The following is a 22390-nucleotide window of genomic DNA, read 5'->3' as shown; positions in this document are numbered from 1 at the left end:
ACTTACTTCATCTAAAACCGTACATACTAAAAATGGAAACAGAGATATACCACAATATGGAAATTAAGAAATTTAACAAATTAAGCCGGGCACGGTGGCTCAAGCCTGTAATCCCAGCACTTTGGGAGGCCGGGGCGGTTGGATCACGAGGTCAAGAGATCGAGATCATCCTGGTCAACATGGTGAAACCCCGTCTCTACCAAAAATACAAAACATTAGCTGGGCATGGTGGTGCGTGCCTGTAATCCCAGCTACTCAGGAGGTTGAGGCAGGAGAATTGCCTGAACCCAGGAGGCGGAGGTTGCGGTGAGCCGAGATTGCGCCATTGCACTCCAGCCTGGGTAACAAGAGTGAAACTCTGTCTCAAAAAAAAAAAAAACAAATTAAGCCTTTTAGAAAATTTCAAGTAAAAGTCAGAAGCCAAGCAAAAACAGCTATATCAAATTTTCCAGGAAATAGCAGGAGAAACCCAGAAAATAAATTTATAACTAAATTCTGATATAATACAGATTCTTTTCAATTCAGTTGTATTAAAAGTTACTCTCAATATTACCAACATTTCTTGGTTTTTATGACCTCATAAAATAACATCACTCATTTTTCTTTAAAGCTCTTAGTTGTGTGAAGCTGTAATTATGCACTATTTCTACAATCCCATAAGTAGTGAGATGAAACTAAAAAAAAAAATTTTTTAAAACTCATCGTTCATAACATTCTAAAGAAACAAACTCATGCATGGAACAGCTCTTACTTTCATTTGTTTTCTTCTCATGGCAGATGCCTAAGCAAGCTGGTATGAGAAAAAAAGCAGGGCATTGGACAAGAAAATAAAGCAGGAGAGAGTACACACACCTGAAAGAAATCAGAAGAAATACAAAGTTTGCAAAGCCAAGGTTATCACAGAGGAAATGCAGTAATGTATTTCTCTCATTAGATGAGAGCTTGAGTATTTACTAGAAACACCAAATTCTCAAAAGTTAATTCAAAAATATTTCACATAATTTTAAACTATGTCTTTCAAACCAGGCTGCCCTGACAGATGTCTAGCTCATGGGGAATAAAAGCACATGGGAAAATGTACAGAGTAGTTGGATGTGTGTCAGGGGTACTAGGGGAACTGCAAGAGAACCCAGGTAGATATAATCCCAGCACCTTGGGAGGCTGAGGCAGGAGAATCGCTTAAGCCCAGGAGTTCGACACCAGCCTGGGCAACAAAGTGAGACCCCATCTCTGCAAAAAATAACATAATCAGCCAGGCATGATGGTGTGTTTCTGGAGTCCCAGCTACTTGGGAGAATTCACAGATACAGTGAACTATGATCGTGCCACTGCACTCCAGCCAGGGCAACAGAGCAAGACCCTGTCTCAAAGAAAAAAAAAAACCAGAACCCAAATAGAAGCCTTCACTTCTCCTGAGTAGCACTCACACAACTGTAATTTCTTAAGTATTTGTCTCATTTTATATATGGTGTTTCCCTCATTTAACTAAAGCTCCAGGTAGGCAAGGACAGTAGGTGTTTCTAATATTCCACATCTGGGAATGGTAGATAAAGCAGACCAGAAGAGTGAGTGGGTAGGAAAGGGGGCAATGAAGGGAAATTGATTAATGGGTACAATGTACCCTGTTAGGGTGATGGATACTCTAAAAACCCTGACTTAACCACTATGCAACCTATGCATGTAACAGAATTGCACTTGTACCCCACTAATTTGTACAGATAAAAAGGGGAAAAATAATCTTTATCACCTGGCACTGTTCCTGAAACAAAAGGTACATGATCATTTTTTTTTCAAAATTTAGACAACTAGTGAAATTTTGATGTTTCAATGAATAAGTGAACCAATGAACAAGAAGTAGATCTCTTATTAACATGTTTTTTCTCATCTTTCAAACATTTTGTGGAAGTATTTGACATGCTACTTAAACTAAAATTACATAAACTAAAATGATTCACAATATTTGATTTGTATATGCCTGGATACAGCAATAATTTTATTATTGCCAGAAACCGACTTTTAAAATATTTAAATTGAGCTAAGTTTATAAAATTATAATTTTTGTACATGAACCAATTTTTAACATATTAAACTGAGCTAAGTTTATGAAATTATAATTTTGGTATGTGAATTCATAACGACTAAAATGGTAAATATATTTATTCTATGATTTGGGGATTTATCATTTACACTAAGATATATGTATTTTATTGGTAAAAATATGGTAAATTAAAATAATAGAGTCTGGGTGTGGTGGCTCATACCTGTAATCCTAGCACTTTGGGAAGCCAAGACAGGAGGATTGCTTGAGGCCAGGAGTTGAAGACCAGCCTGTGCAACACAGCAAGACCGATGTCTCTACAGTTTTTTTTTATTAGTGGGGTGTGGTGGCTCACACGTAGTTGGCCCAACTACTTGGGAGGCAGAGGCGGGAGAATCGCTTGAACCCAGGAGCTAAAGCTTGCAGTAAGCTATGATCACATCACTGCACTATAGCCTGGGCAACAGAGTAAGACCTCGTCTTAAAAAAAATTCACAAATAAAATTCATGGGAACCCAAAAAAATCACAATCCCTGTGTATATTTAGGAGCCAACCACTGAAGTGGCAGCATGAGTATCATGATGTTACCTTTGCCTAACACATCTTTTAACACAAATGTAACATTGTTTACACTTTAGTACGGATTGACTCTTTTCACAACTAATTAATTTAAAAGACCTTTACAGTAATAACACTGAAATGTGCTGATAAATTAAGATATTCGTTTTTAATTTATAATTTAGACATCCCTCCAGGTTTTGTCTTTTAATCAAGAGAGTCTATTTTACCAAGAAAGCGAGATCATCCTGTTGATTTCCACCAGTCACATAAGGTGCTAAATCCTGGTCAGTCCATAAAGATATTTTTGAGAGTTATTTTAATCCGGACCTTTCAAACGTACTTACCCAAAAGCACATCTGATCTTTCTCTAGCGTAGACACCTCCTGGGACAAACTTAAAAGCTGTGCACCAGGCACAGAAAAATATTTCTAGAAGATAAAATATCATGGCAATGGTCATGGTTTTCCCAGGGTTTGTCCCTGAGTTAATTAGGTGTCCAAGTACTTGAGGCCACATGGATGCAGAGAAGACAGCGAAGACACAGCCGGACACAGCAGCTGCCCATGTGTGCAGGTAAAGGAGTCCCATAGCTGAAGCTGCTCCTGTTTGTGAGAGAGAGAAATGAGTCAGACAGAAAAGCAGTCAAGCTTAGAGGATGGTTAACTTACAGCCTTTAGAACCAGAACAGACCTTAGGGGTATACTGATCCAATTTCCAGACAGATGAGAAAAGTAAGGCCTGCCAAGATAACGGTGATTTGCCCAAGGTCACACAGCCAGTTACTGTCTCAACTGGAGGTGGAATGCAGATCTAGTAAGTCTCAGTTCAGTGCTATTTCTTCAGAAAGGCCAGTAGGAGGGAAAAAGGCATTTTTAGGTAACTGCTGTTAAGATCCTAACAGCAATAAAAACTAAAATTATATGTAATACCAAAAATATGCCCATTACATTTAACCAATCAGATACAGGACATTAGAAAACAGGTAGAGTGTGGTTTCTAGAACCCTTCTGTTAAGGGACTTCTAAAGGAATTTCTGTCTATCTAAATGCTACCACCTGTCCTACAAGAGGTACACTGACTTTCCCAACCACACAGCCCCAAGAGAAGAGACAGCATTCACGGACTCACTGTGTTAGCAATTCTGCAGTCAGATCATTCATTGACCGACAGCCTGCTAGGTGTCGTGAGCTGTGCATACTGCCTGGTCCACAGCAGGCACATGGTAAGTGTTTGTTGAGCCAATGCTGAGGTCATATAACCTTCCCCCAATTTCTGTGAAATCAGCTTTGAAATAGCACTACAAGGTCCACTCCATCTTGGGACTATCAATATAAACCCTTTCCATAGAAAATATAGCATGTCTGAAACATTCCAATCCATATTGTGTAATCGGGACCTACCCTTCAAGGGTAACTACAGCAGACTCTTCACTACTTGGGCCAAGAATTCCAGAAATGAGTGGGAAGCAGAAAGCGGCCCCAGCCAGCTTCTTAATGCCCCACGGCGGGATAAGTTCATTAATACATTGCATTGCACCATCACAGGGCAAGGCCACCTAACTCTATTTCTCCCCGCTTCAAAAAGAACATCTCTCAGATGAGCATGAGAGCTAGATTTCAAGGTCCTCTGCAACCCATAGAGTTTAACTCCATAGAGAGATCTTCAAACACCTAGATCCTCAATGGAATTTTTTCATTTTTAAAATAAAACAACTGTAATGCCCATTTACTATAGAAATTTTAAAAATATAGAACTGAAAAGAAGCAATTAAGGACTGCCTAAGATGGAGATGACCACAACCAATACATCTGTTTCTCCTAAGTCATCTTCTATGTGTACACAGAAGTATTTTTACATAAATACAGAGTATTTTTATATAAATGGAATTGTACCACATAATAAAGAGTATATGCTGCTTTTTATGAAACATTATATTGGGAACATTTACTTATGTAAACAATTTTTTTTCTAAAACATTTTAATGTATATATAATACTTTACTGGATAAATACACCACAATATAAGTAAGCATTTTTCTATTGCTGGCCATTTATGAAGCTTCCTATGTCAAGCTTTTAAAACAACAGTGTGATGAACATCTTTTTTTGTCAATGAATCTCTTACCACACTGCCTGTTACTTCCTTAAAACAGATTCCTAGCAATACAAATATTATGTCAAGGGGCATTAAGTAAAGTCATGACTTGTGACCAGTTGCTTTCCTGAAAGCCACTTTCAGGAAACCTTATACCCAACTTTCAGGAAACCTAATACTTGTCTTTACTTCCTGCCGAAAACTTGCCAAGTCTCAACGCCTTTTAAATCCTGCCAAAATTTATTCATTAATTTGCTAAAAATCTTTACCAAATATACATAATACCAAAAAAAACCTTTAGCGAATTAAGGGCAAAAATGGTATGACATTTTAAATTGCACTTATTTGACTACTAGTGAGGTTGAATTTTTCTTACTTACTGACTTACAATGACTGGTTTTAAAAGAATGACTCCTAATTTGACATTCTAATCCAAAGATGTTAGAATGATGTTGTTCTCTTCGTCTTACTACAGGGAATTCTCTGGAGGGAATGAAAACAACTCTCAAATTTCCCTTGACTATTATCATTTTTGTTTCTAGTTTTAAATAGGCTCTATACTTTAAATTTGCCAAAATTGGACTGTTTAAGTAGGTTGTAAATTCAAAATTACAATTCAAATTCTAGAAAAGTGACTTTCTGACCTGTTACCCATTAGTTCCTTTTAGTAAAGACAAGCAATCCAGTATTATTAGCATTTTACCTCTGCGTCCTTCCAGAGATACCCTATGCATGCAAAGAAATATAGATTTGCATGCATTTCCCATCCTTTTTTTACACCAAGGATTGTACACGATATGCACTGTTAGTCACTTTATCTTTTTCACTTAACTGTATTCCTTAACTGCTTTTGTTTGAGTCCTTCCAATAATCTCCCCCAAATCTGTACAACATCAAAGATATCAAGCAGAAGTAATAGTAACTGGCTATTTCAATAACATCTATAATAACTGACATATACCTTTTCAATAAATCAAGTTTTCCATACAATAAAATTCTCTGGACACTGTATAGTACACTGGGATCCTATCAATGTGTTTACTATATTTAGCCTTTTTAAAAAATAGAACTCTGGCTTTACTAATTTAACTGCTATCAAGATTTAAAGCACCTGTATCTTTGCTTATATGAAATTCTTCAGTCGCTGCCATAATTAACTTCATGCTGAGTCTCCAGTTGGGATTGTCAACTTAAACTGTACAACGGGAAAACAGGATTCCTTTGGCTACTGCTTGCTTTATTGTGTGGTTTCCAGAGATGAATCACAGCAAAAAGTGGGCACCGCCTCCAGATAATTAAGCCTGAGCTCCAACTTACTGCAGGTGAGTAAGTGATTAGAAAGGAAGATAAAGCTGGTAAATTATGGCCTTGCTTTCCTCTCTTGCAAGCAGCCTTCTAGAAGCCTTAAATCTGCTTCTATTAGACGCTTTAAAGCTACTGTTTAATACTGCAGAGAGACCATAAAACTAGATTAGGTTTGGCTCTCAAGGTTATGACCTTACTTGTCTGAGGAAATAAGTATAAGACTGTAAGTTCACAGCTTTTCTGTTCCTTAACTAACAGTCTATGTCTCTGTGTTCCTCAGTTTTCCAAGGTTAAATGAAGCTACTGACTACCTGTCCAATCAGCACTTTGCTTATACTTTATGAGAAAAGGCATTATATAAATGCTGAACAAACGCTCAATGCATTTATTTTTCCTTTTCCAAGTTACATGCAGATTAAGAAGCTACTGTATATAGTCAATGCAAACTCAGCATTGACAAAGTTTTCTGGCCCTTTTCCTGAGGAATCTCACAAATAAACTCTCTGATGAGAAGAAAAATTACTCCTATGTACACACAAAGCTCCACAGCCACCAAATACAACACATATCAGAAAACACACAAGCAAGTACAAACAGCTCAACCAGACTGCAACAGTGTGCTCACACATCTCCAGGAGGAAGAGGACCTGCCCAATCTCATCAATTTAGTCGTATATCTGGATTACACACACATTTCCACTTAAAGGTGATGGTGCTTATGGTGTACAGAAATTCACCTGTTATGTTATCATCCTAAATCTTCTATTACCCCTACAGTCTCTCAAACCCACACACAGCATCTAGTGTACCACTCTGATTCACCTTCTTAATTAACATGTATTAAGAACATCTCGGCTGGGCACAATGGCTCACGCCTGTAATCCCAACACTTTGGGAAGTAGAGGCGGGTGGATCACGAGATCAGGAGTTCGAAGCCAGCCTGGCCAATATGGTGAAACCCCATCGCTACTAAAAATACAAAAATTAGCTGGGCATGGTGGCATGGGCCTGTAGTCTCAGCAACTCCAGAGGCTGAAGCAGGAGAATCGCTTGAACCCAGGAGGCGGAGGTTGCAGTGAGCCGAGATTGTACCACTGTACTCCAGCCTGGTGACAGAGTGAGACTCTGTCTCAAAAAAAGAAAAGAAAAGAAAAAAAAAAGAACATCTCTCCTCAGAAAAACCAAACATATTATTTGCTATATAATAAAATCTTTTTTACTTAGGGTCAGCAAACCTGACTATAATCATTAAAGACTGCCTTTTAAGGGAATGGAGGAGGGGTGGCATAATTCTGTTACAGGAAAATAAGGACAATGCTCGCTCCTGTTTACAAAGACTAAGGGAGAGGGAGAGGGCAGCCCAAAACATGATTGCCTTCACTGATACTTCTGGGGTCCTAAAGGGTGGAACTGGGAAGAGATGGGTCAGGTATTTGAGTAAGCAGACATGGAACCCAAAGCTGCGTGGAAGGCTGGGGAGTCCACTGTTACATGTAAAGGAGAAAGGGAAATGAAGCTTCATCATGGAATTCCAAAGGACATTTTTGAAAAACAGAAAAGCAAGGAATCTTAAGGAGTGAAAGGGGTCTGGCAACTAGTAACATGGCAGTGCACAGCCTTCATCTCCTCAATGAAACCTGCTACTAATGAGAATTACTTAATGGGTTAACTGTATCCGTCAGGTGAGAGATACCCTAAGAGCTCTGACTTGATCACTACCCAATCTGTGCATCTACATACTGCTGGTGAGAATGTAGATTAGTCTAACACTTGTGGAAAACAGTGTGGTGATTCCTCAAAACAGAATTACCATTTGACCTAGCAATCCCATTACTGGGTATATACCCAAAGGAATATAAATTGCTCTATCTTAAAAACACATGCACATGTATGTTCACTGCAGCACTATTCACAATAGCAAAGACATGGAATCAACCTAAATGCCCATCAATGGTAAATTAGATAAAGAAAATGTGGTGATATACACCATGGAATACTATGCAGCCATAGAAAAGAATGAGATTATGTCCTTTGCAGGAACATGGATGGAGCTAGAGGCCATTATTCTTAGCAAACTAACACAGAAACAGAAAACCAAATGCTGTATGTTCTCATGATTAAGTGGGAGCTGAATGATGAGAACACATGGACACAAAGAGGGGAACAACAGACACTGGGGTCTACCAGAGGATGGAGGATGGGAGGTGAAAGAGGACCAGGAAAAGTAACGGGTACTAGACTTATTACCTGGATGACAAAATAATCTGTACAATAAACCCCCATGGTACAAGTTTACCTATATAACAAAACTGCACATGTACCCCTGAACTTAAAAGTAATAAATCAATCAATCAATCTCACTTTGTACCCCATAAGTTTATACAAATAAAAAATATTTTAACTAAAAATCAAGAATTTTTATAAATCTGCTACTTACATGTGTGCCTTATTTTTAAGTATTCTTGAGGGTAGGTAGTATTATGACAGCATAGTCCGGAAAAGTGGCACAGCCACAGGAGGAGGGGGAGGGGAAGGTAGGAGGAAGCAGGAACTCAAAGCAGGTAGTCACCAGCGACCTTGGTGACATCTGCATTATAGTTGCTGCCACTGGTTGCAACAGCCCATTTGGCCTCAGTATGTATTTGTATGGCTGTATCTGCTTTCAGCTGAGTTGTGCTTGCAAACAAACTGGGTAACCAAGCTCAGTGATGGTCTAACTGCAGGTAAATTCCACATACCTGTAACCCACCAGATCAAATCAGCACCACGAAACCACGAACAAGCTGGAAGCATCAATCCACTTGCCAAGCACAGCAGTACTGCACCTCTGTGAAAAAGGACATGCTCTAAGACATGTGACGTTAGTAATATTTCATTGTCCCAAATATAAAATAGAAATATACCTCCCACCTCTGGGTACACACAAGAGATAATGTGTGTGAAACAGCCAATGAGATCACAAGAGCCCACTGGGAGCCAATATAATACACATTCGGAACAGAGAATAATAAAAACTCTGACATGAGATCAGTGATATCTACCATCTTATCAGGTAAGCGCAGTAACCGAACTTTCTCAGACTCTTATAGTCCCTGTTGGTCTATATCACATTTTAAGTGACTCTGCCAAGGACAGAAAGAAAAAGTCATTGGAATGGTTTCTATTTAGTTTGCTTTTATTCCTTTCTTTCCTCTTCCTCAATACTGCTCTTGCCTATAGTCTCTGCATTCCCAAGGCTGGTATCAGTTTAATAAATAACTCATAGCTGTGTGCCTTTTAAAACCACCACAGACTATTTTATTCTTTTGTGATTTTGGCAAAAACTTGTAGGAGGAGGAAAAAACATTAACTAAACTTTAGAAGGAAACTCAGCAGCAATAACAGCTAAAACATAGGACTCATTTCAGTAGCTGTCACATAAATTAAGCTCAAAAACATAGCATGCACTACAAAGCAGGCACTGTTGTAAGATTCTCCCCCTGCAATGACCATTCATTTAACTCTCATGTGCCTGTAAGGTAAATGCTATTATTAGCCCCATTTTACAATGGAGAATACTGGGGGAAAGAGCACATAAGTAACCTGTCTGAGGTCATACACAGTAGCCCACATAGGACTAAGAATCTGAAATGGTCCTCAGGCTCTGGGGTGAGGCCCTTAGCCACTTTACTGCCTGCTCCTACCTGTGTAAGAATGACCCTGAGGCTACAGAAGACCAGATAAGAGAAGAGGCCATGAGGGACAGTGTGGTTCTTTTTCTACTCCCAAATCAACAACAAATATTTTTGAGTGCCCACCATGTGCCAGACTCTATTCTAGGTGTTTGGGATGCATCAATGAACAACCAACCCTTTCCCCCATAGGGGTCCCATTCTAGTCCAGGAGACATACAATAAACACCATTAATAAATAATGCAGATAGGGCCAGCCCCAGGCACAGTGACTCTACGATAATAGCATTTCGGGAGGCAGAGGCGGGAGGACTGCTTGAGGTCAGGAGTTTGAGACCAGTCTGGATAAAATAGTGAGACCCCGTCTCTACAAAAAAAAAGGCCAGGTATAGTGCCATGTGCCTGTGGTCCCAGCTATTCATGACAACAGGAGGCTGAGGCAGGAGGCTCACTTGAGCCCAGGAGTTTGAGGTTACAGTGAGCCACGAGTGTGCCACTGCACTCCAGCCTGCCTGACAGAGCAAAATCCTGTTTCTAATAATAATAATAATGAAGATTATCAGAAGGCAGAAAGTGCTACAGAGCAGTAAGAGTGATGGGGTCACTACTGTTGAGGTAGACTGAGGAGAAGCCAGAACATGTGACTAAGACACAATTTGTCCTCCCTTGTCCTCCCAGGGCCCATGGACAACATGGCTCTTTTGGTTTCCCAAAGCCCTGCAGCACCCTCTGAGCCTCCCTCTCACCTTTCTCCCATCAAAACAGACCTATGACCCACTTCCTTAAGCAGAGTCTGGTGAATTTCAGAAAGCAATTCCTACTACAAGAGGGTGGGCGAGGATGCTCTAACCCAACATTTCTCAAGCAGGTTCCGAGAAACACGCCTATTCTGTGAGATGTGAATTGGTGTTCTAAGGAAGAATTCCATGCTCAGATAACGTTGGGACACCTCCAAAAGTCTCTAATATGCTGATGTGCATTGTGAAGCACAAAGAAAGGAAGACTGACAAAGAAAGGTTGGTATCTCCTAAACCTATCTGATGTAGAAGCATTTTCTTTTTCTTAAAGTAACCATGAACAACTCAAGAAACCAGCATCTCACAGACCACAGTTCAGGAAATGCTGGTCTGGTGAGCTGCATTTCCATCTTCAGTGTCTCACTCTAACACACAGAATCAGGAAATGTCTGAAAAGCAAACCCTCATTTTGCATACATGGGAAAGATTCCCCCTGAAGTTTAGTTGTGAGAAAAACAAGGCCAGGGATGTAACATAATTAGCCCAGAGTTGAATGGTGAGTTTCTCCTGACCACCATTTACCATTAAAGTTCCTCCTTTACTCTGCCACACAACTTATACTTGTTTTCACAGGTAACTTTGGAAACTAAGCTTTAACACATAGGAAAAAACTCTTTCCTTCCACTTGGTCCTTTTGTTCCTTTCTTTCTTCTCTGCCTTTCTCCCAGATATGGAGGAAGATACAGACTCTAAATGAAATAATATGTACACATGTCCTTGTTCAGTACCTGACACAGAGTAAATAATCAATATTCATTCCTTTTCCCATTCCCTGCCCTCAAGGGGCTTAGTGTCTAGACAGGAAGAAATAAAAACATTTTTTTAAAATCTGTAATACAGAATAATACGTTTTCTAACAGATACATATGGGTGTGTGTATACACACATACATGATGTGACGTGGTAACTGCCCCATAAACTGCATACCTCGACCACACCTCGGCTTTCCGTTGAAACAGCTCTCTGTAGCCCTAATGCGACAGGCAAGCAGTCCAAACCCACACCATCTTGGCCCCTGCGACTTGTAATAAGTAACTAAGGTCTGTAATTTCCACCCTACCCAGACAATGCATAAACTAACGCTTATCTTGACTTCTGTAAACCACTTAAGTAACAGTCGGAATGTCCAAAGTCCACTGGCCCTCGGAATGTCCGAAGCCCCTCACCCTCACCCCCACCCAGGAGGTGGTTTACGGGCACAAAAGGTCTTAACACCCTCCTTTCGGGGCCCAGGGTTAGAAAGACACGAGTCCTCTGTAGCCACTGGCAATAAAGACCCTGTAATTTAGCCTAGTCTTTGTCCCAGTGGTAATTTCGTGCTTGCTTGGTTACAACAATGACACATATATAAAAATTGATTGATTCAAAGTATTATAGTATATGGCACAAAGGAGGGATTCCCTGTGACAATAAGAGAAGAATTCACAGAGAAAATGTTTGAGCTGGGTTTTGAAAGGTGAGTAGGGCTTGCCAGGACATCAAGGCAGAAAGGGATGCCTAGGCAGAGCGGGCACTGGAACAGACTGGCACTTCCAGAGAAGCACAAGTGGGTTCAGCTGAAGTGAAGCAGGAGGATGAGATCAGAAAGCATTTGGAAAGGTAAGTAGGGGGGCCAGATCTTGCCTCATACGGGAGAATTGGGGGCAGTATTTTTCCCCAAAGTATTGGGAGAGGGAACTCCTGAGAGGTTATAAGTAAAGGAGTGGTGGAATCAGATATGCATTTTAGAGAGATCATTCTGGAGCCGTGTAGAGAAGATTCCACTAAAGAAAGACAATTAGGAGACAACAGTAACAGCCTGAATGAAAAAATGGTGAGGACTCCACTATGGCAGATGAGCTTAGGGATAGAGAGGAAGGGATGGATCTGAGAGAAGTAGAACTGATGGAGAAAATGAGGAAGATGGAGAATTCTGGGCGAACTCTTGGTTTCAGGTTTGGATGATGAGGTGGGCAGACAGAGTGGACCTGGGCATGGGGAAGAAGAACATGCGTGGGGGACTGGGAAATACAGCATTCAGATTTGGACCAGCTGAGGTTGACAAGCCTGGGGGATATACCAGATCCCTGCTGGGGAAATATCCAGTAGGCAGCTGCATGCCTCCGATTGTAGGAATCCCAGTTCTCCAAGAGAGAAAAGATATCAGAGGCGGATCTTTTAAGGTTCGTCCAATTTTTTTGCAGGAAAAGATAGAGCCAGTCGCAGGAGAAAAGATATGTCAGGAAGAGTAGAGAAAGGGTTAATAAGGACCAAACACAAGGACCAACACTTGACTCCAGACTACTAACTCCCTGGGTGTCCCATGCTGGAACAAGAAAGTACCAAAAGACGCAGAGATCTCCTGGGCTGCCCCACTTTGCTGAGAATAGAGATCTGTGCCCCAGGCAGCCAACCTAGCTTCCCTCCTCAGGGGACTCTGGTCTCGTCCTACTAAACACCCATAACTATAACCAGGGTCTGGAGGAAATGGCCAGGGAGCGCTGCTCCTCCCCTGCCACTGAGAATAGTCTTCTGTGCAGGAATTCCTCAGCGCACCCATGTTGGAGCTCTGGGAACCTCTTACTTAGCTGTGCACCAGCATTGGTCCTCCCACATCTACTTTTCAGCAGTCCTTCAGCACAGGGGAAAAGACCCTACTGGTGCCCTTCTCTCCAGAGCACACAATAATTCCATGCCACATTCTGATATCAAGGGAGTGTGGGTATGAAATATCTGGCTAGCACAGACCTAGCTGTCTGACAAAGGAGGCATGTTTTCCTCCAAGCATAACTGCCAATTTTGTGATTGATCGCTTCCAAACCCAAACTCACCCAAATGGGTTAGGGTCTGGCCCTGGATGGGGATGCCCACTCACTGCCCATCTGGAAACAAGAGAGACTTCTCCAAAAACCCAGTGGGTGAGGAACACAAGGCTACCAAAGGCAGCCCCCGCCAGCAGCCAGTTAGGTCTAGAGGCCATCCCCATGGCTGCCTTGCCAGTCTTCTTTCCCTCGGGTTTACTGCAGTCACCATCTAGAATTTAAAAATACATATATGAAAAAAGGTCAGTTAGATGGAAATTTGCCCTCTATGCTTAACAGACTTTTAGCAAGGAAGAAATGATATTTGGCTTCAAGAAGCTTACTTCGGAAGAAGAGATGAGACATGCAACTACAATACGAAGCTAAACATGCTGACAGCTATTTAGTGGGAGAGAGGATTCCATGCAGGCCAGATAAGGAATGGCTGAAGGGAGAACAGGCATTTTGAAATTCAACAAGTGAAAATGCAGAAAATTATTTGCTTCATGTGAAGTTAACACTTTGCAGAAAAAGTGAGTGACATGTTCAAGAACAAATGTTGTACAAATCGAACAGAACATTTCCAGTACACAGGCTGCTTCCTCCCAAAGAACAGAGCTCTCATCTAACCCTCTGTGGATGCAGAGTAATATTGGTACATTGACTGGGCAGTCACTGTGTACCAACCCCTCTTCTAAGCCCTGTATATTAACTTTATATTAACTCATTTAATTTTCACAACAACTTTTTGAGGCAAGCTCTACTATTAATCCTATTTTATAGATTAGAAAACAAGACTGGCCATGGTGGCTCACGTCTGTAATCCCAGCACTTTGGGAGGCCAAGGCGACTTGGTCATCTAAGGTCAGGAGTTTGAAACCAGCCTGGCCAACATGGTGAAACCCTGTATATACTTAAAAAAAAAAAAAAAAAAAAAGTAAGCTGGGCATGGTGGCAGGTGCCTGTAATCCCAGATACTCAGGAGGCAGAGGCAGGAGAATCACTTGAACCCAGGAGGCAGAGGTTGCAGTGAGCCGAGATTGCATCGCTGCACTTCATCCTGGGCAACAAGAGGGAAACTCTGTCTCAAAAAAAAAAAAAGAGAACAGACCCAGAGAGATCAGGTAACCTGCGCAAGATCACATAGCTAGTGAAGAGAACCTAGGAACCTGGGATTGGAGCTTAGGCAGTGTAGCTCCTTGGTACTGTTTAGCCAAGAGGTCCAATTTGTCACTGCCATGACTTCGCACACAAAAATGTAACAACTAGAGAAGATGTCAGCAGCAGGATTGTTTCACAAAAACAGAGAGAGCCTGTTGGGCAGATGTTTTTGACCCCCATCTAGTCCCCTACAGTACCGAAAGAAGGTCTTCGGGTCTGACTGTACATAGCTGGCAGTCTGATTTCCCAAGAAAGCTTCTCTGACAATAACGGGATCAGAGGGAGGAGGGGCAGAGCTGAGAGCCATGGGGATGGGATGGAGCGGGAGAGGGCGGTGGTGACGAAAGGCAGGCCAGGGGTCTAGGGGCTCAGCAGAGAGTTTAGAGGAAAAAGAGCCATCTAAACTGAATTTGTCAAGTAAAATGCAGTGTATTACAGTGGGTGATGCAGTGTATTACCTGGCCCACCTCCGCTGCCATCGCCCCCCAGGACCCAACAAAATCTTCAAAGGAACTACAAAAAATATTTGATATGCTCAGATAGGCTGAGAAGGTAGAGGGTGAACAGTCAGTTTTCTAAAGGGGGGCACAGAGCAGAAACAGAGGAAGGAACTGACAGCCAGGAACTGGGTCACACACATTTAAAACAAAGGCCAGAGAGAAGAAAAGTCAGGAAATGTCAACAGTACCCTGAAGTCCAGATCCTTATCAGGCTGTACCTGCAAAATGAGCTGCCCAAGTCTCTACCTCTTTAAACATATTTTAGGGACCAGACTGAGTTCTAAATCTTCCACTATTAACATCACATAACCAATTTACTGACATAACTTCCCTCTATTTTCGTTTCATGCCAAACTGGGGGCCTGAGGGGAAATTATACAACACTTTGCTCATGGTGAGCCAATACCTTCTAAACTTCCAGACATCTGTGAGATTTCACCTTGCAGTTACAGAAGAACAGTGACTCACTGAGAGTTACAGAAAAAGCCAGGAGCAAGTTAACTAGAATCCACTAATACTTCCCCCTTCTTTTTAGAAGTCTCACATTGGCTAATAAAACTCCAAGCTGGACATGTTTCTGTCTCAGAGAAAGTCAGCCCAGGGAGAGACAGGGGATTTGAAAGATGGTATGCATGTGCAAGGTAGGTTTCTTTTCTTTTCAAGCCTCAGATTTGGAGCTTCAGACCTCTGGGGAAAAAAACCCAGGGAGATCCCACAGCTATAGGGCACAGGAACTTTTCATAGTGTTAGAGATGTACTGGGGTCAGTGTGGAGGTTGAGGATGGAGAATTCCATCCTAGAGAGCGCTATGCAGGGGGAAGGAGAAGGAAGACAGAGCTGAATGCGAGCTGGGGCATGAGGCCTGGTTCTCATCTCCTATTGCCACAGTGCTACAAACCAGCGATGGTATTTTATTTTTACCCTCTGTCTGTACTGGCAAGGATAATGTGCCTCCTACTTAGCAAATAGCCCACTAGCTGTACCAATTATTATTGCAGAGGAAGGAAAAGCTGAAATACAGATATAATGCAGAAAAACTACTTTTATAGATTTTCTCTCCAAGATATGCAACATTCACATAGGAAGGGTAAGCTCTGCAAAAGAGAAAATTCCCGAGTTACAATATTACCTGTGCCAATACGATCAAGTGTGGCTATGGCACCTAATGTCAGTATCACTTTGTTGGACATCTGATAACTCCAGATTGGGTTTAGTGAAGTGTACCATATGCGTAGAACAACAAGAACCACCTGTCCTAAAATGAATCCCCAAATTCTGAGGTACCTGTAAGTGCAAAAGTATTTTTAAACACTTTTTATGTGCAGTCAATGTACTATGTCCATCACACAGTTTCATAGAATAAGTAGCTGAAATAGTCTTGTTGGTAATTTGCAATAATGAACGTGACTTAGCCTCTATATAGCAACTTAGGCAACTTGCTGTAATTCTTTCATTTTCAAAACATTATTGAGATTGATGGCAAGTATTCATGCCCTTGTTTTGTAAAAAGGAAAAGAAGGAGACTTCAACAAGGCCACATGGAAGATAAAAATTATAAGCTGGAACTCCTGGCCCCTAAGTACAAGACGTTAACCATACCTTTGCAAACTACTTCCTGACCACCACGTCACAGCTTGCACTATCAGCGAGGAAGACACCCCCAGTGCAAGAATCATCAGCCGAAGTTTGGCATTTGGAGCCTGGAAGGAGGCTATTCCGCCTACAAACAAAATAAGGAGAGCTAAGAATTTCTGGCAAGCATGGATTGGAGCTCAGTGATTTGCATTTGAAGAATGTTATCTGATACCGTCTTTATACTCAGGAAGACAGAATTAATGTATAATTTTATATATGTATTTAAAATTTTTATTGAAATATAATTCACCTACCATAAAAGTCACCATGCTAAAAATATACAATCCAATAGTTTTTAGTATACTCATAAAGTTGTGCAACAGTCACCACTATCTAATTCCAGAACATTTCATCACCCCAAAAAGAAACCCCATACCCATTAGCAGGTCACTTCTCATTCCCTTCTCCCACATCCCCTACCCCCTGGTAATCACTGATCTATTTTTTGTCTCTATGGATTTTTCCTTTTCTGGGCATTTCATATTAAATTGTACAATATGTGGCCTTTTGTGACTGCCTTCTTTCCCTTAGCATAATGTTTACAGTGTTCATCCATGTTGTAGCATGTATCAGAGTTTTGTTACTTTTTATAGCTATATAATATTCCATTGCATGTATCAGTCTATGGGCATTAAGGTTGTTTCCATTTTGTGGCTCTCACGAATAATGCTGCTGTGAACATTTGTGTACAAGTTTCTGTGTGAACAAATGTTTCCATTTTTCTTTCCATTTTCTACTTCCATACCAAGGAGTAGAGTTGTTAGATCACATGATAACTGCTTCCATTACACTTTGCCAAAGCTGCTGTGCCATTGTACATTTCTTATATTTCTACCAGTAATGTGTGAAGGTTCCAATTTCTCCACATCCTTGCCAACTCTTATTATTGTCTGTCTTTTTTTATTATAGCCATCCTAGTGGGTCAAAAATAATCTAAATTAAGAGGAGTATGAACTGGTTTCATAGTTAATTACATAGTAATTAACCTAAAATATCTTAGGTGCCAGAAGAAAGATGGCATGTAATGCTCAGACCCTTTCTGTGGTTATATAAGAATATCTCAGGACTCGAAAAACAAAGTTGTTTCAAGTCCTTAAGAAGCATTTGAAGGGATTTTTAAGGCAAATCATGGCTGACTTCAGCCTCTGTTTAGCAACAACAAAACCCAATGGTCACCTAGACAGCATTTGGCAGAGATTAGCCACTTCCTCCTCCACACTGAGTGACGTTCCCTACCTATTCCATATTCCCAAATATAATTCTACTTCTGCTCAAGGTGATAGGTTTTCATGGAGGAAGAAAGTGAAAAGGGAATAGGAAGCATTGAAAGCAAATACAATATCTACCCCAAACTTATTTAATATCACATCCCTTGCAGCCACCAGCAGTTACTGGGCCAGAAATAGACTTAAATAATGGAAACTGTCCCATTAACTACTCAGTCTGTGGATCTATAGGTAAGGCCCACATAGGCAGCACCAAACAAAGGTGACAAGGAAGTGCCACCTATGAGATCACTCCCATAAAATCATCCTGGAGCATGATAAGAAAATGAATCTTGCAAGATTCTGAGTTACAGTGGTTCATAGATACTGTAAGCCAATGCCAGCTGAAATCAATTACTATATACTCAGTTCAGGGTAGGAAACTCAATTTGTTATTTCTGGAGCTGAAAATTTCAAGACCATTTGACATGTCTTTCAATTCCTATGGACACCAACTTTGTAAAGGGCACACTTTTCGGGAGTTTTTGCCAGTATCTTTCTGAGCCTGAGTTGTTTTAAAAACAAGAGCTCTGGGCCATGCACAGTGGCTCACACCTATAATCTCAGCACTGTGGGAGGCCAGGGAGGATGGCTTGAGCTCTGGAGTTTGAGACCAGCCTGAGCAATGTAGCGAGACTTTGTCGCTACCAACACAAAACAAAACAAGAGCTCTATCCCTTTGTGGGGATCCACAGAACTCACTGCACTGGCCATGTTGTGCTTTCAGGAACTAACGGACAGAAAAGTGGTGGCAATGTCCTAGTGAAATGTCGCTATACAACACATGGCTGTGAGTGTATCTGTAGGACACATTCCTAGAAGTGGAATTGCTGGTGAAATGTTCATATCTGTAATTTTGATAATATTGCTAAATTATTCTCCATAGAGGTTGTGCCATTGGACACTCTCACCAGCAATGTAAGAGTGCCTGTTTCCCCACCCTTACCGCACAGTGCAGTCAGACTGCTCTTTGCTGATCTACTCGTCAAACCGTAGATAAATATATCTGTATTTGTATAAGTTGTTGTCTATACATTTGATTCCATTTTTAAGAACTAATTGCATTTCCTTTCCAGTGAACTGATCAGATCCTGTGCCCACTTTTCTATTGAGTTGTTGTTTTATTGTTTTGGTTTTTTTTAATTATTGGTTTGTAGGAACTCTATATATTAGGGAAACTAGCCCTTTGGCTAAAAGAGTTGCAAATATTTTTCTAGTTTCTTGTTTGACTGCTTGCTGTGGTGTTTGTCATTATAATTTTCATATCTCTTGTGCATTGTTATTTAACAAACTTTTTAAAAATGGCTTCTGAGTGTTATGTCATAGTTGGAAAGAAGAACACAATATATTCAAGAGTTGATTAGTTCTTTAAGGTATCTTTCCCCTCCTCATTTCAGTGATTTTTAGGCCTTTCTAGTCTGGCAAAAACATAGGAAATGCAAAACGCTTAACTCTCTCTAGTCTTCCAATTACTAAAGCTCTTTTAAGGTAGTGGTAAGGGAAAAAGAAATCTTTGATTTTTTAAATTCAAACATTCAGCATTCAAAGAACAGTCTCCATAATCTCATTTGATTTTTAACTAAAACAAAAAAGCCTTAAAGAAACTCTTTTCCATCTTACCAAGAGTGATCACCCGCAGCAGGGTTAGCATCCACTTCTTGTTAACCAATTTCCAGAAAGGAGTAATTGTGAGGAGTGCTGGAGAAAGAAACGCTATACTAAAACCTTCAAACCCAGTGAGTTCTAGTGTTTGCAGAGGAAAGTAGTAGATCATCGGTCCCAGGTCATGGTAGAGAGACCAAGAAACGTATCCTACAAAAAAAAGAAAAAGTTAAAAAGAGAGAAAGTGTAACTTCAGCATTGTTTCCAATAGCCCTGTCCCTCCACTCCAACCGCCTGGGCTGGCCATTGTTCCTCGTGACTCTGGGCTGAACTGGGTTCCAGCTGTCTCCACTGACACAAAACAAAACAACAGCTCTACAACTTCCTTCGCGGGGATCCGCAGAACTCACTGCACTGACTGTGTTGTGCCTTCAGGGACTGATAGGAAAGCGATGGCAATTTCCTAGCGAAATGTCACTATGTAATGCATGACTGTGAGTGTAGCTGTAGGATGTATTCCCAGAAGTGAATTGCTGGTGAAATGTACACATTCCCCGACTCAGGCCCTGGTTGAGGATGGCTTCCTGCTGCCGTGAGTTTCTCTTCTGCATCCCTTGCTTGCTCCTTTTTCTTGCCCATATGGCTGTAAGCAGTCTCTTTATTAAGTCCTACTCATTTGGACCATCTGAGTTGAATTTGGCTTCCTGGACCCTGACTGACAAAATTTTCTCACCTATATTGTGAGAGTCCAAAAGGACAGCAAGCAGCAGGACTCCCTCCCCTGACCCCCGACTACACCCAAAAACACTTGAGTGAGGCAGCAGTCATTCCCTTGAGGAGACCATTTTCAGTCCAGTCCTTAGGAGGCAGTGCAGGGTAGTGGAATACCCAGATCTGAAGTAAGTTACATCTCTGCCAATAACTGCTGTGTAATCTTGAGCAATAATGGCAATTAATGTTATGGGCACTTGCCATGCACTAGGCTCCATGCTAAGTATTAGCATGGACCGTCTGTCTCATTTTTCATACAGCCTCATATGCTATGAGATGGGTGTTATTTCTACTCCCCTCTTACAAATGCAAAAATTAACTAAGCAAGAACAAAACAACAAACAAAATCCCAAGACTCAGAAAGTTCAGTGAATACCTAAGGTTACACAAGGAGCAAATGTCAGAGAGACCCTAACTCTAAGCAGCCTGGCTCCAAAGGTAGCCCGTCTAACCACTAGGCATGGGAACTTTCTACCAACTGACTTTCCAACCTCCCCTTCTCAATCAGGAAAATAGGACTTTCAACCCCTTCACTGAGTTGTCGGGAGGATTAAATGAGACCAAGTGCACTGGGTACTTAGCACCTGAGGTACTTATTGAATACCAGGCACTGTACATCTCCCAACTTACACAAACTGAGCCAGAAAAAAATAGTCTGAAGCCCTCCTGAGAACTACCAGCTCGCAGAAAATCAAGTTCCCAGGAAGGCGCCCCGCCCAGGCTGGAGGGATCTTTGTTTTGTAATGCACAGGGTATTCTAGCAATATCCCAAATGTTTTTCTGGGAACTCTAATTTGATTAATCACACAGCTCCGAGAGAATTACACCAATAAAATTGTCCTTGGGATTTTGTAAAGCTGGTGAGAGAGCAAATAAGACTCGAGTCTGATGCTTTTCGCCAAATGCCCAAGTGTGCAGCCGACACCAAGGCTCCTTGTCCTGGGCCCAACCCACGGCGGGGAGCAGCTGCCGCCCGGTGCTCACCTACAGCGCCTGCGGAAAACTGGTGCCCCTTTCCTTCTGAATTTTAAAGTTCAGCAAATTTAAAAATTGACCAAATTTTAAAATACTGAACTGTATTAAATTAAACTTAAAGGTCACGGGTGGGGGGCTTTGGGGACGGTACCGGCCGCGCGGGGTCAAGGCCAACACAAGGGGAATTCGCGCTCCTCGGGCTCAATCCCAGGGCTGCTGGGAACTCGGGCGGCGGCGTGTCCCGCGGGCGCCTCGCAGACTCAGCTTAGGACGTCAGTCTAGGTCTTTTCCTTTATTCCCTTCAGTAGGAAAAGTTCCCAGGAGACGATAAGCATCTCCATTCTGGGCACGGAGCGCGCTTTTCTTCCTCCCCGAGTTCAGCCAACCCGGCCGAGCGCCGCGGCTGGGTACAGGGCCCGGGGAGCCGGGACCCGCGAACGCGCAACGAGGAGCCTCGGCTTACCCAGCAGCGTCTCCAGGAGGATTTCTCTCCACAGCGAGTGCATCGCCGCGGCGCGGGGCGGCGCTTTCCAGGAAAGCCGTGCAGGCCGGGCCCCTCCGGGCTCGCCCTGCGCCCCCAGACCCTGCCGCCGCGTCCTCCCGGGCCTGCGTCCGCGCCCGTGGTCCCTGCGTTCCCTCGCCGAGCCAGCCCCAGCCCGCTGGCCCACGTGCCGAGCCGAGGCGGGGTGGGGCCGGTCTGCCCGCCCCTTCCCGACCACACCCAGCCTCGCCTGCCCTGGCCGGGCCGGGCGCCACCTGTGCGCGCTGCACCGCTTCGGGCGCCTCTGGTCCCCGCGCCGCCGTCTCCTCCTCGGCCCAAGCCCCAGCGGCACCCTGGGCCGGCGCAGGGGACACGCATCCCAGCTAGGACTTTACTATCGAGCAGAACCCGGAGCTGCGCAGGAGATGGAGGGAGCAGCACCCAGGGGGCAACGAACAAGTGCCAACTCCGGACCAGCGGTGCCCTCGTTTAGACGAGGCCGAGGGGGTGCGCCGCGAGGAGAAGGCAGAGAGTAAGGACCGTTGGAGACCCAGATGGGGACCCTGCGGGAGCGGGTCCTGTGTCCCAGGTCCAGCGCTCTGAGAGCCTTATGGGGCCACCCGGCGCGAACCCGACCCTAGTGATCTTCAGGCCAGGGCGACGCGTCGGAAGCGTGCCGGCGGGACAAAGGCCACTGCTGAGCCACTCTTTCTCAGCTTTGATAGTAAAAAAATGGAATTTGTTAATTGCGAC

The 22390-nt window shown here is 42.6% G+C and overlaps 1 protein-coding gene across 1 annotated transcript in view; it reads right to left on the bottom strand.

Annotated features, from left to right (window-relative positions):
* Positions 1-21839, bottom strand: part of CWH43 (cell wall biogenesis 43 C-terminal homolog) — a 61022-nt gene extending 39183 nt beyond the window's left edge. Inside the window, exons 1-7 of the mRNA XM_032274150.1 lie at positions 21620-21839; positions 19429-19620; positions 16508-16628; positions 16038-16192; positions 13278-13479; positions 8738-8826; positions 2945-3202 (exon numbers count right to left, since the gene is read on the bottom strand). Of these exons, the coding sequence (XP_032130041.1) occupies positions 2945-3202; positions 8738-8826; positions 13278-13479; positions 16038-16192; positions 16508-16628; positions 19429-19620; positions 21620-21662 (1060 nt within the window). The 5' untranslated portion in view covers positions 21663-21839. The remainder of the gene's footprint in view (positions 1-2944; positions 3203-8737; positions 8827-13277; positions 13480-16037; positions 16193-16507; positions 16629-19428; positions 19621-21619) is intronic.
* Positions 21840-22390: the final 551 nt, after the last annotated feature.

The sequence above is a fragment of the Sapajus apella genome, unplaced genomic scaffold (assembly GCF_009761245.1).
Source record: "Sapajus apella isolate SASKATOON/1434 unplaced genomic scaffold, GSC_monkey_1.0 scaffold5, whole genome shotgun sequence".
NCBI lineage: Eukaryota > Metazoa > Chordata > Mammalia > Primates > Cebidae > Sapajus > Sapajus apella.
This window is presented reverse-complemented; position numbering and strand designations above follow the sequence as displayed.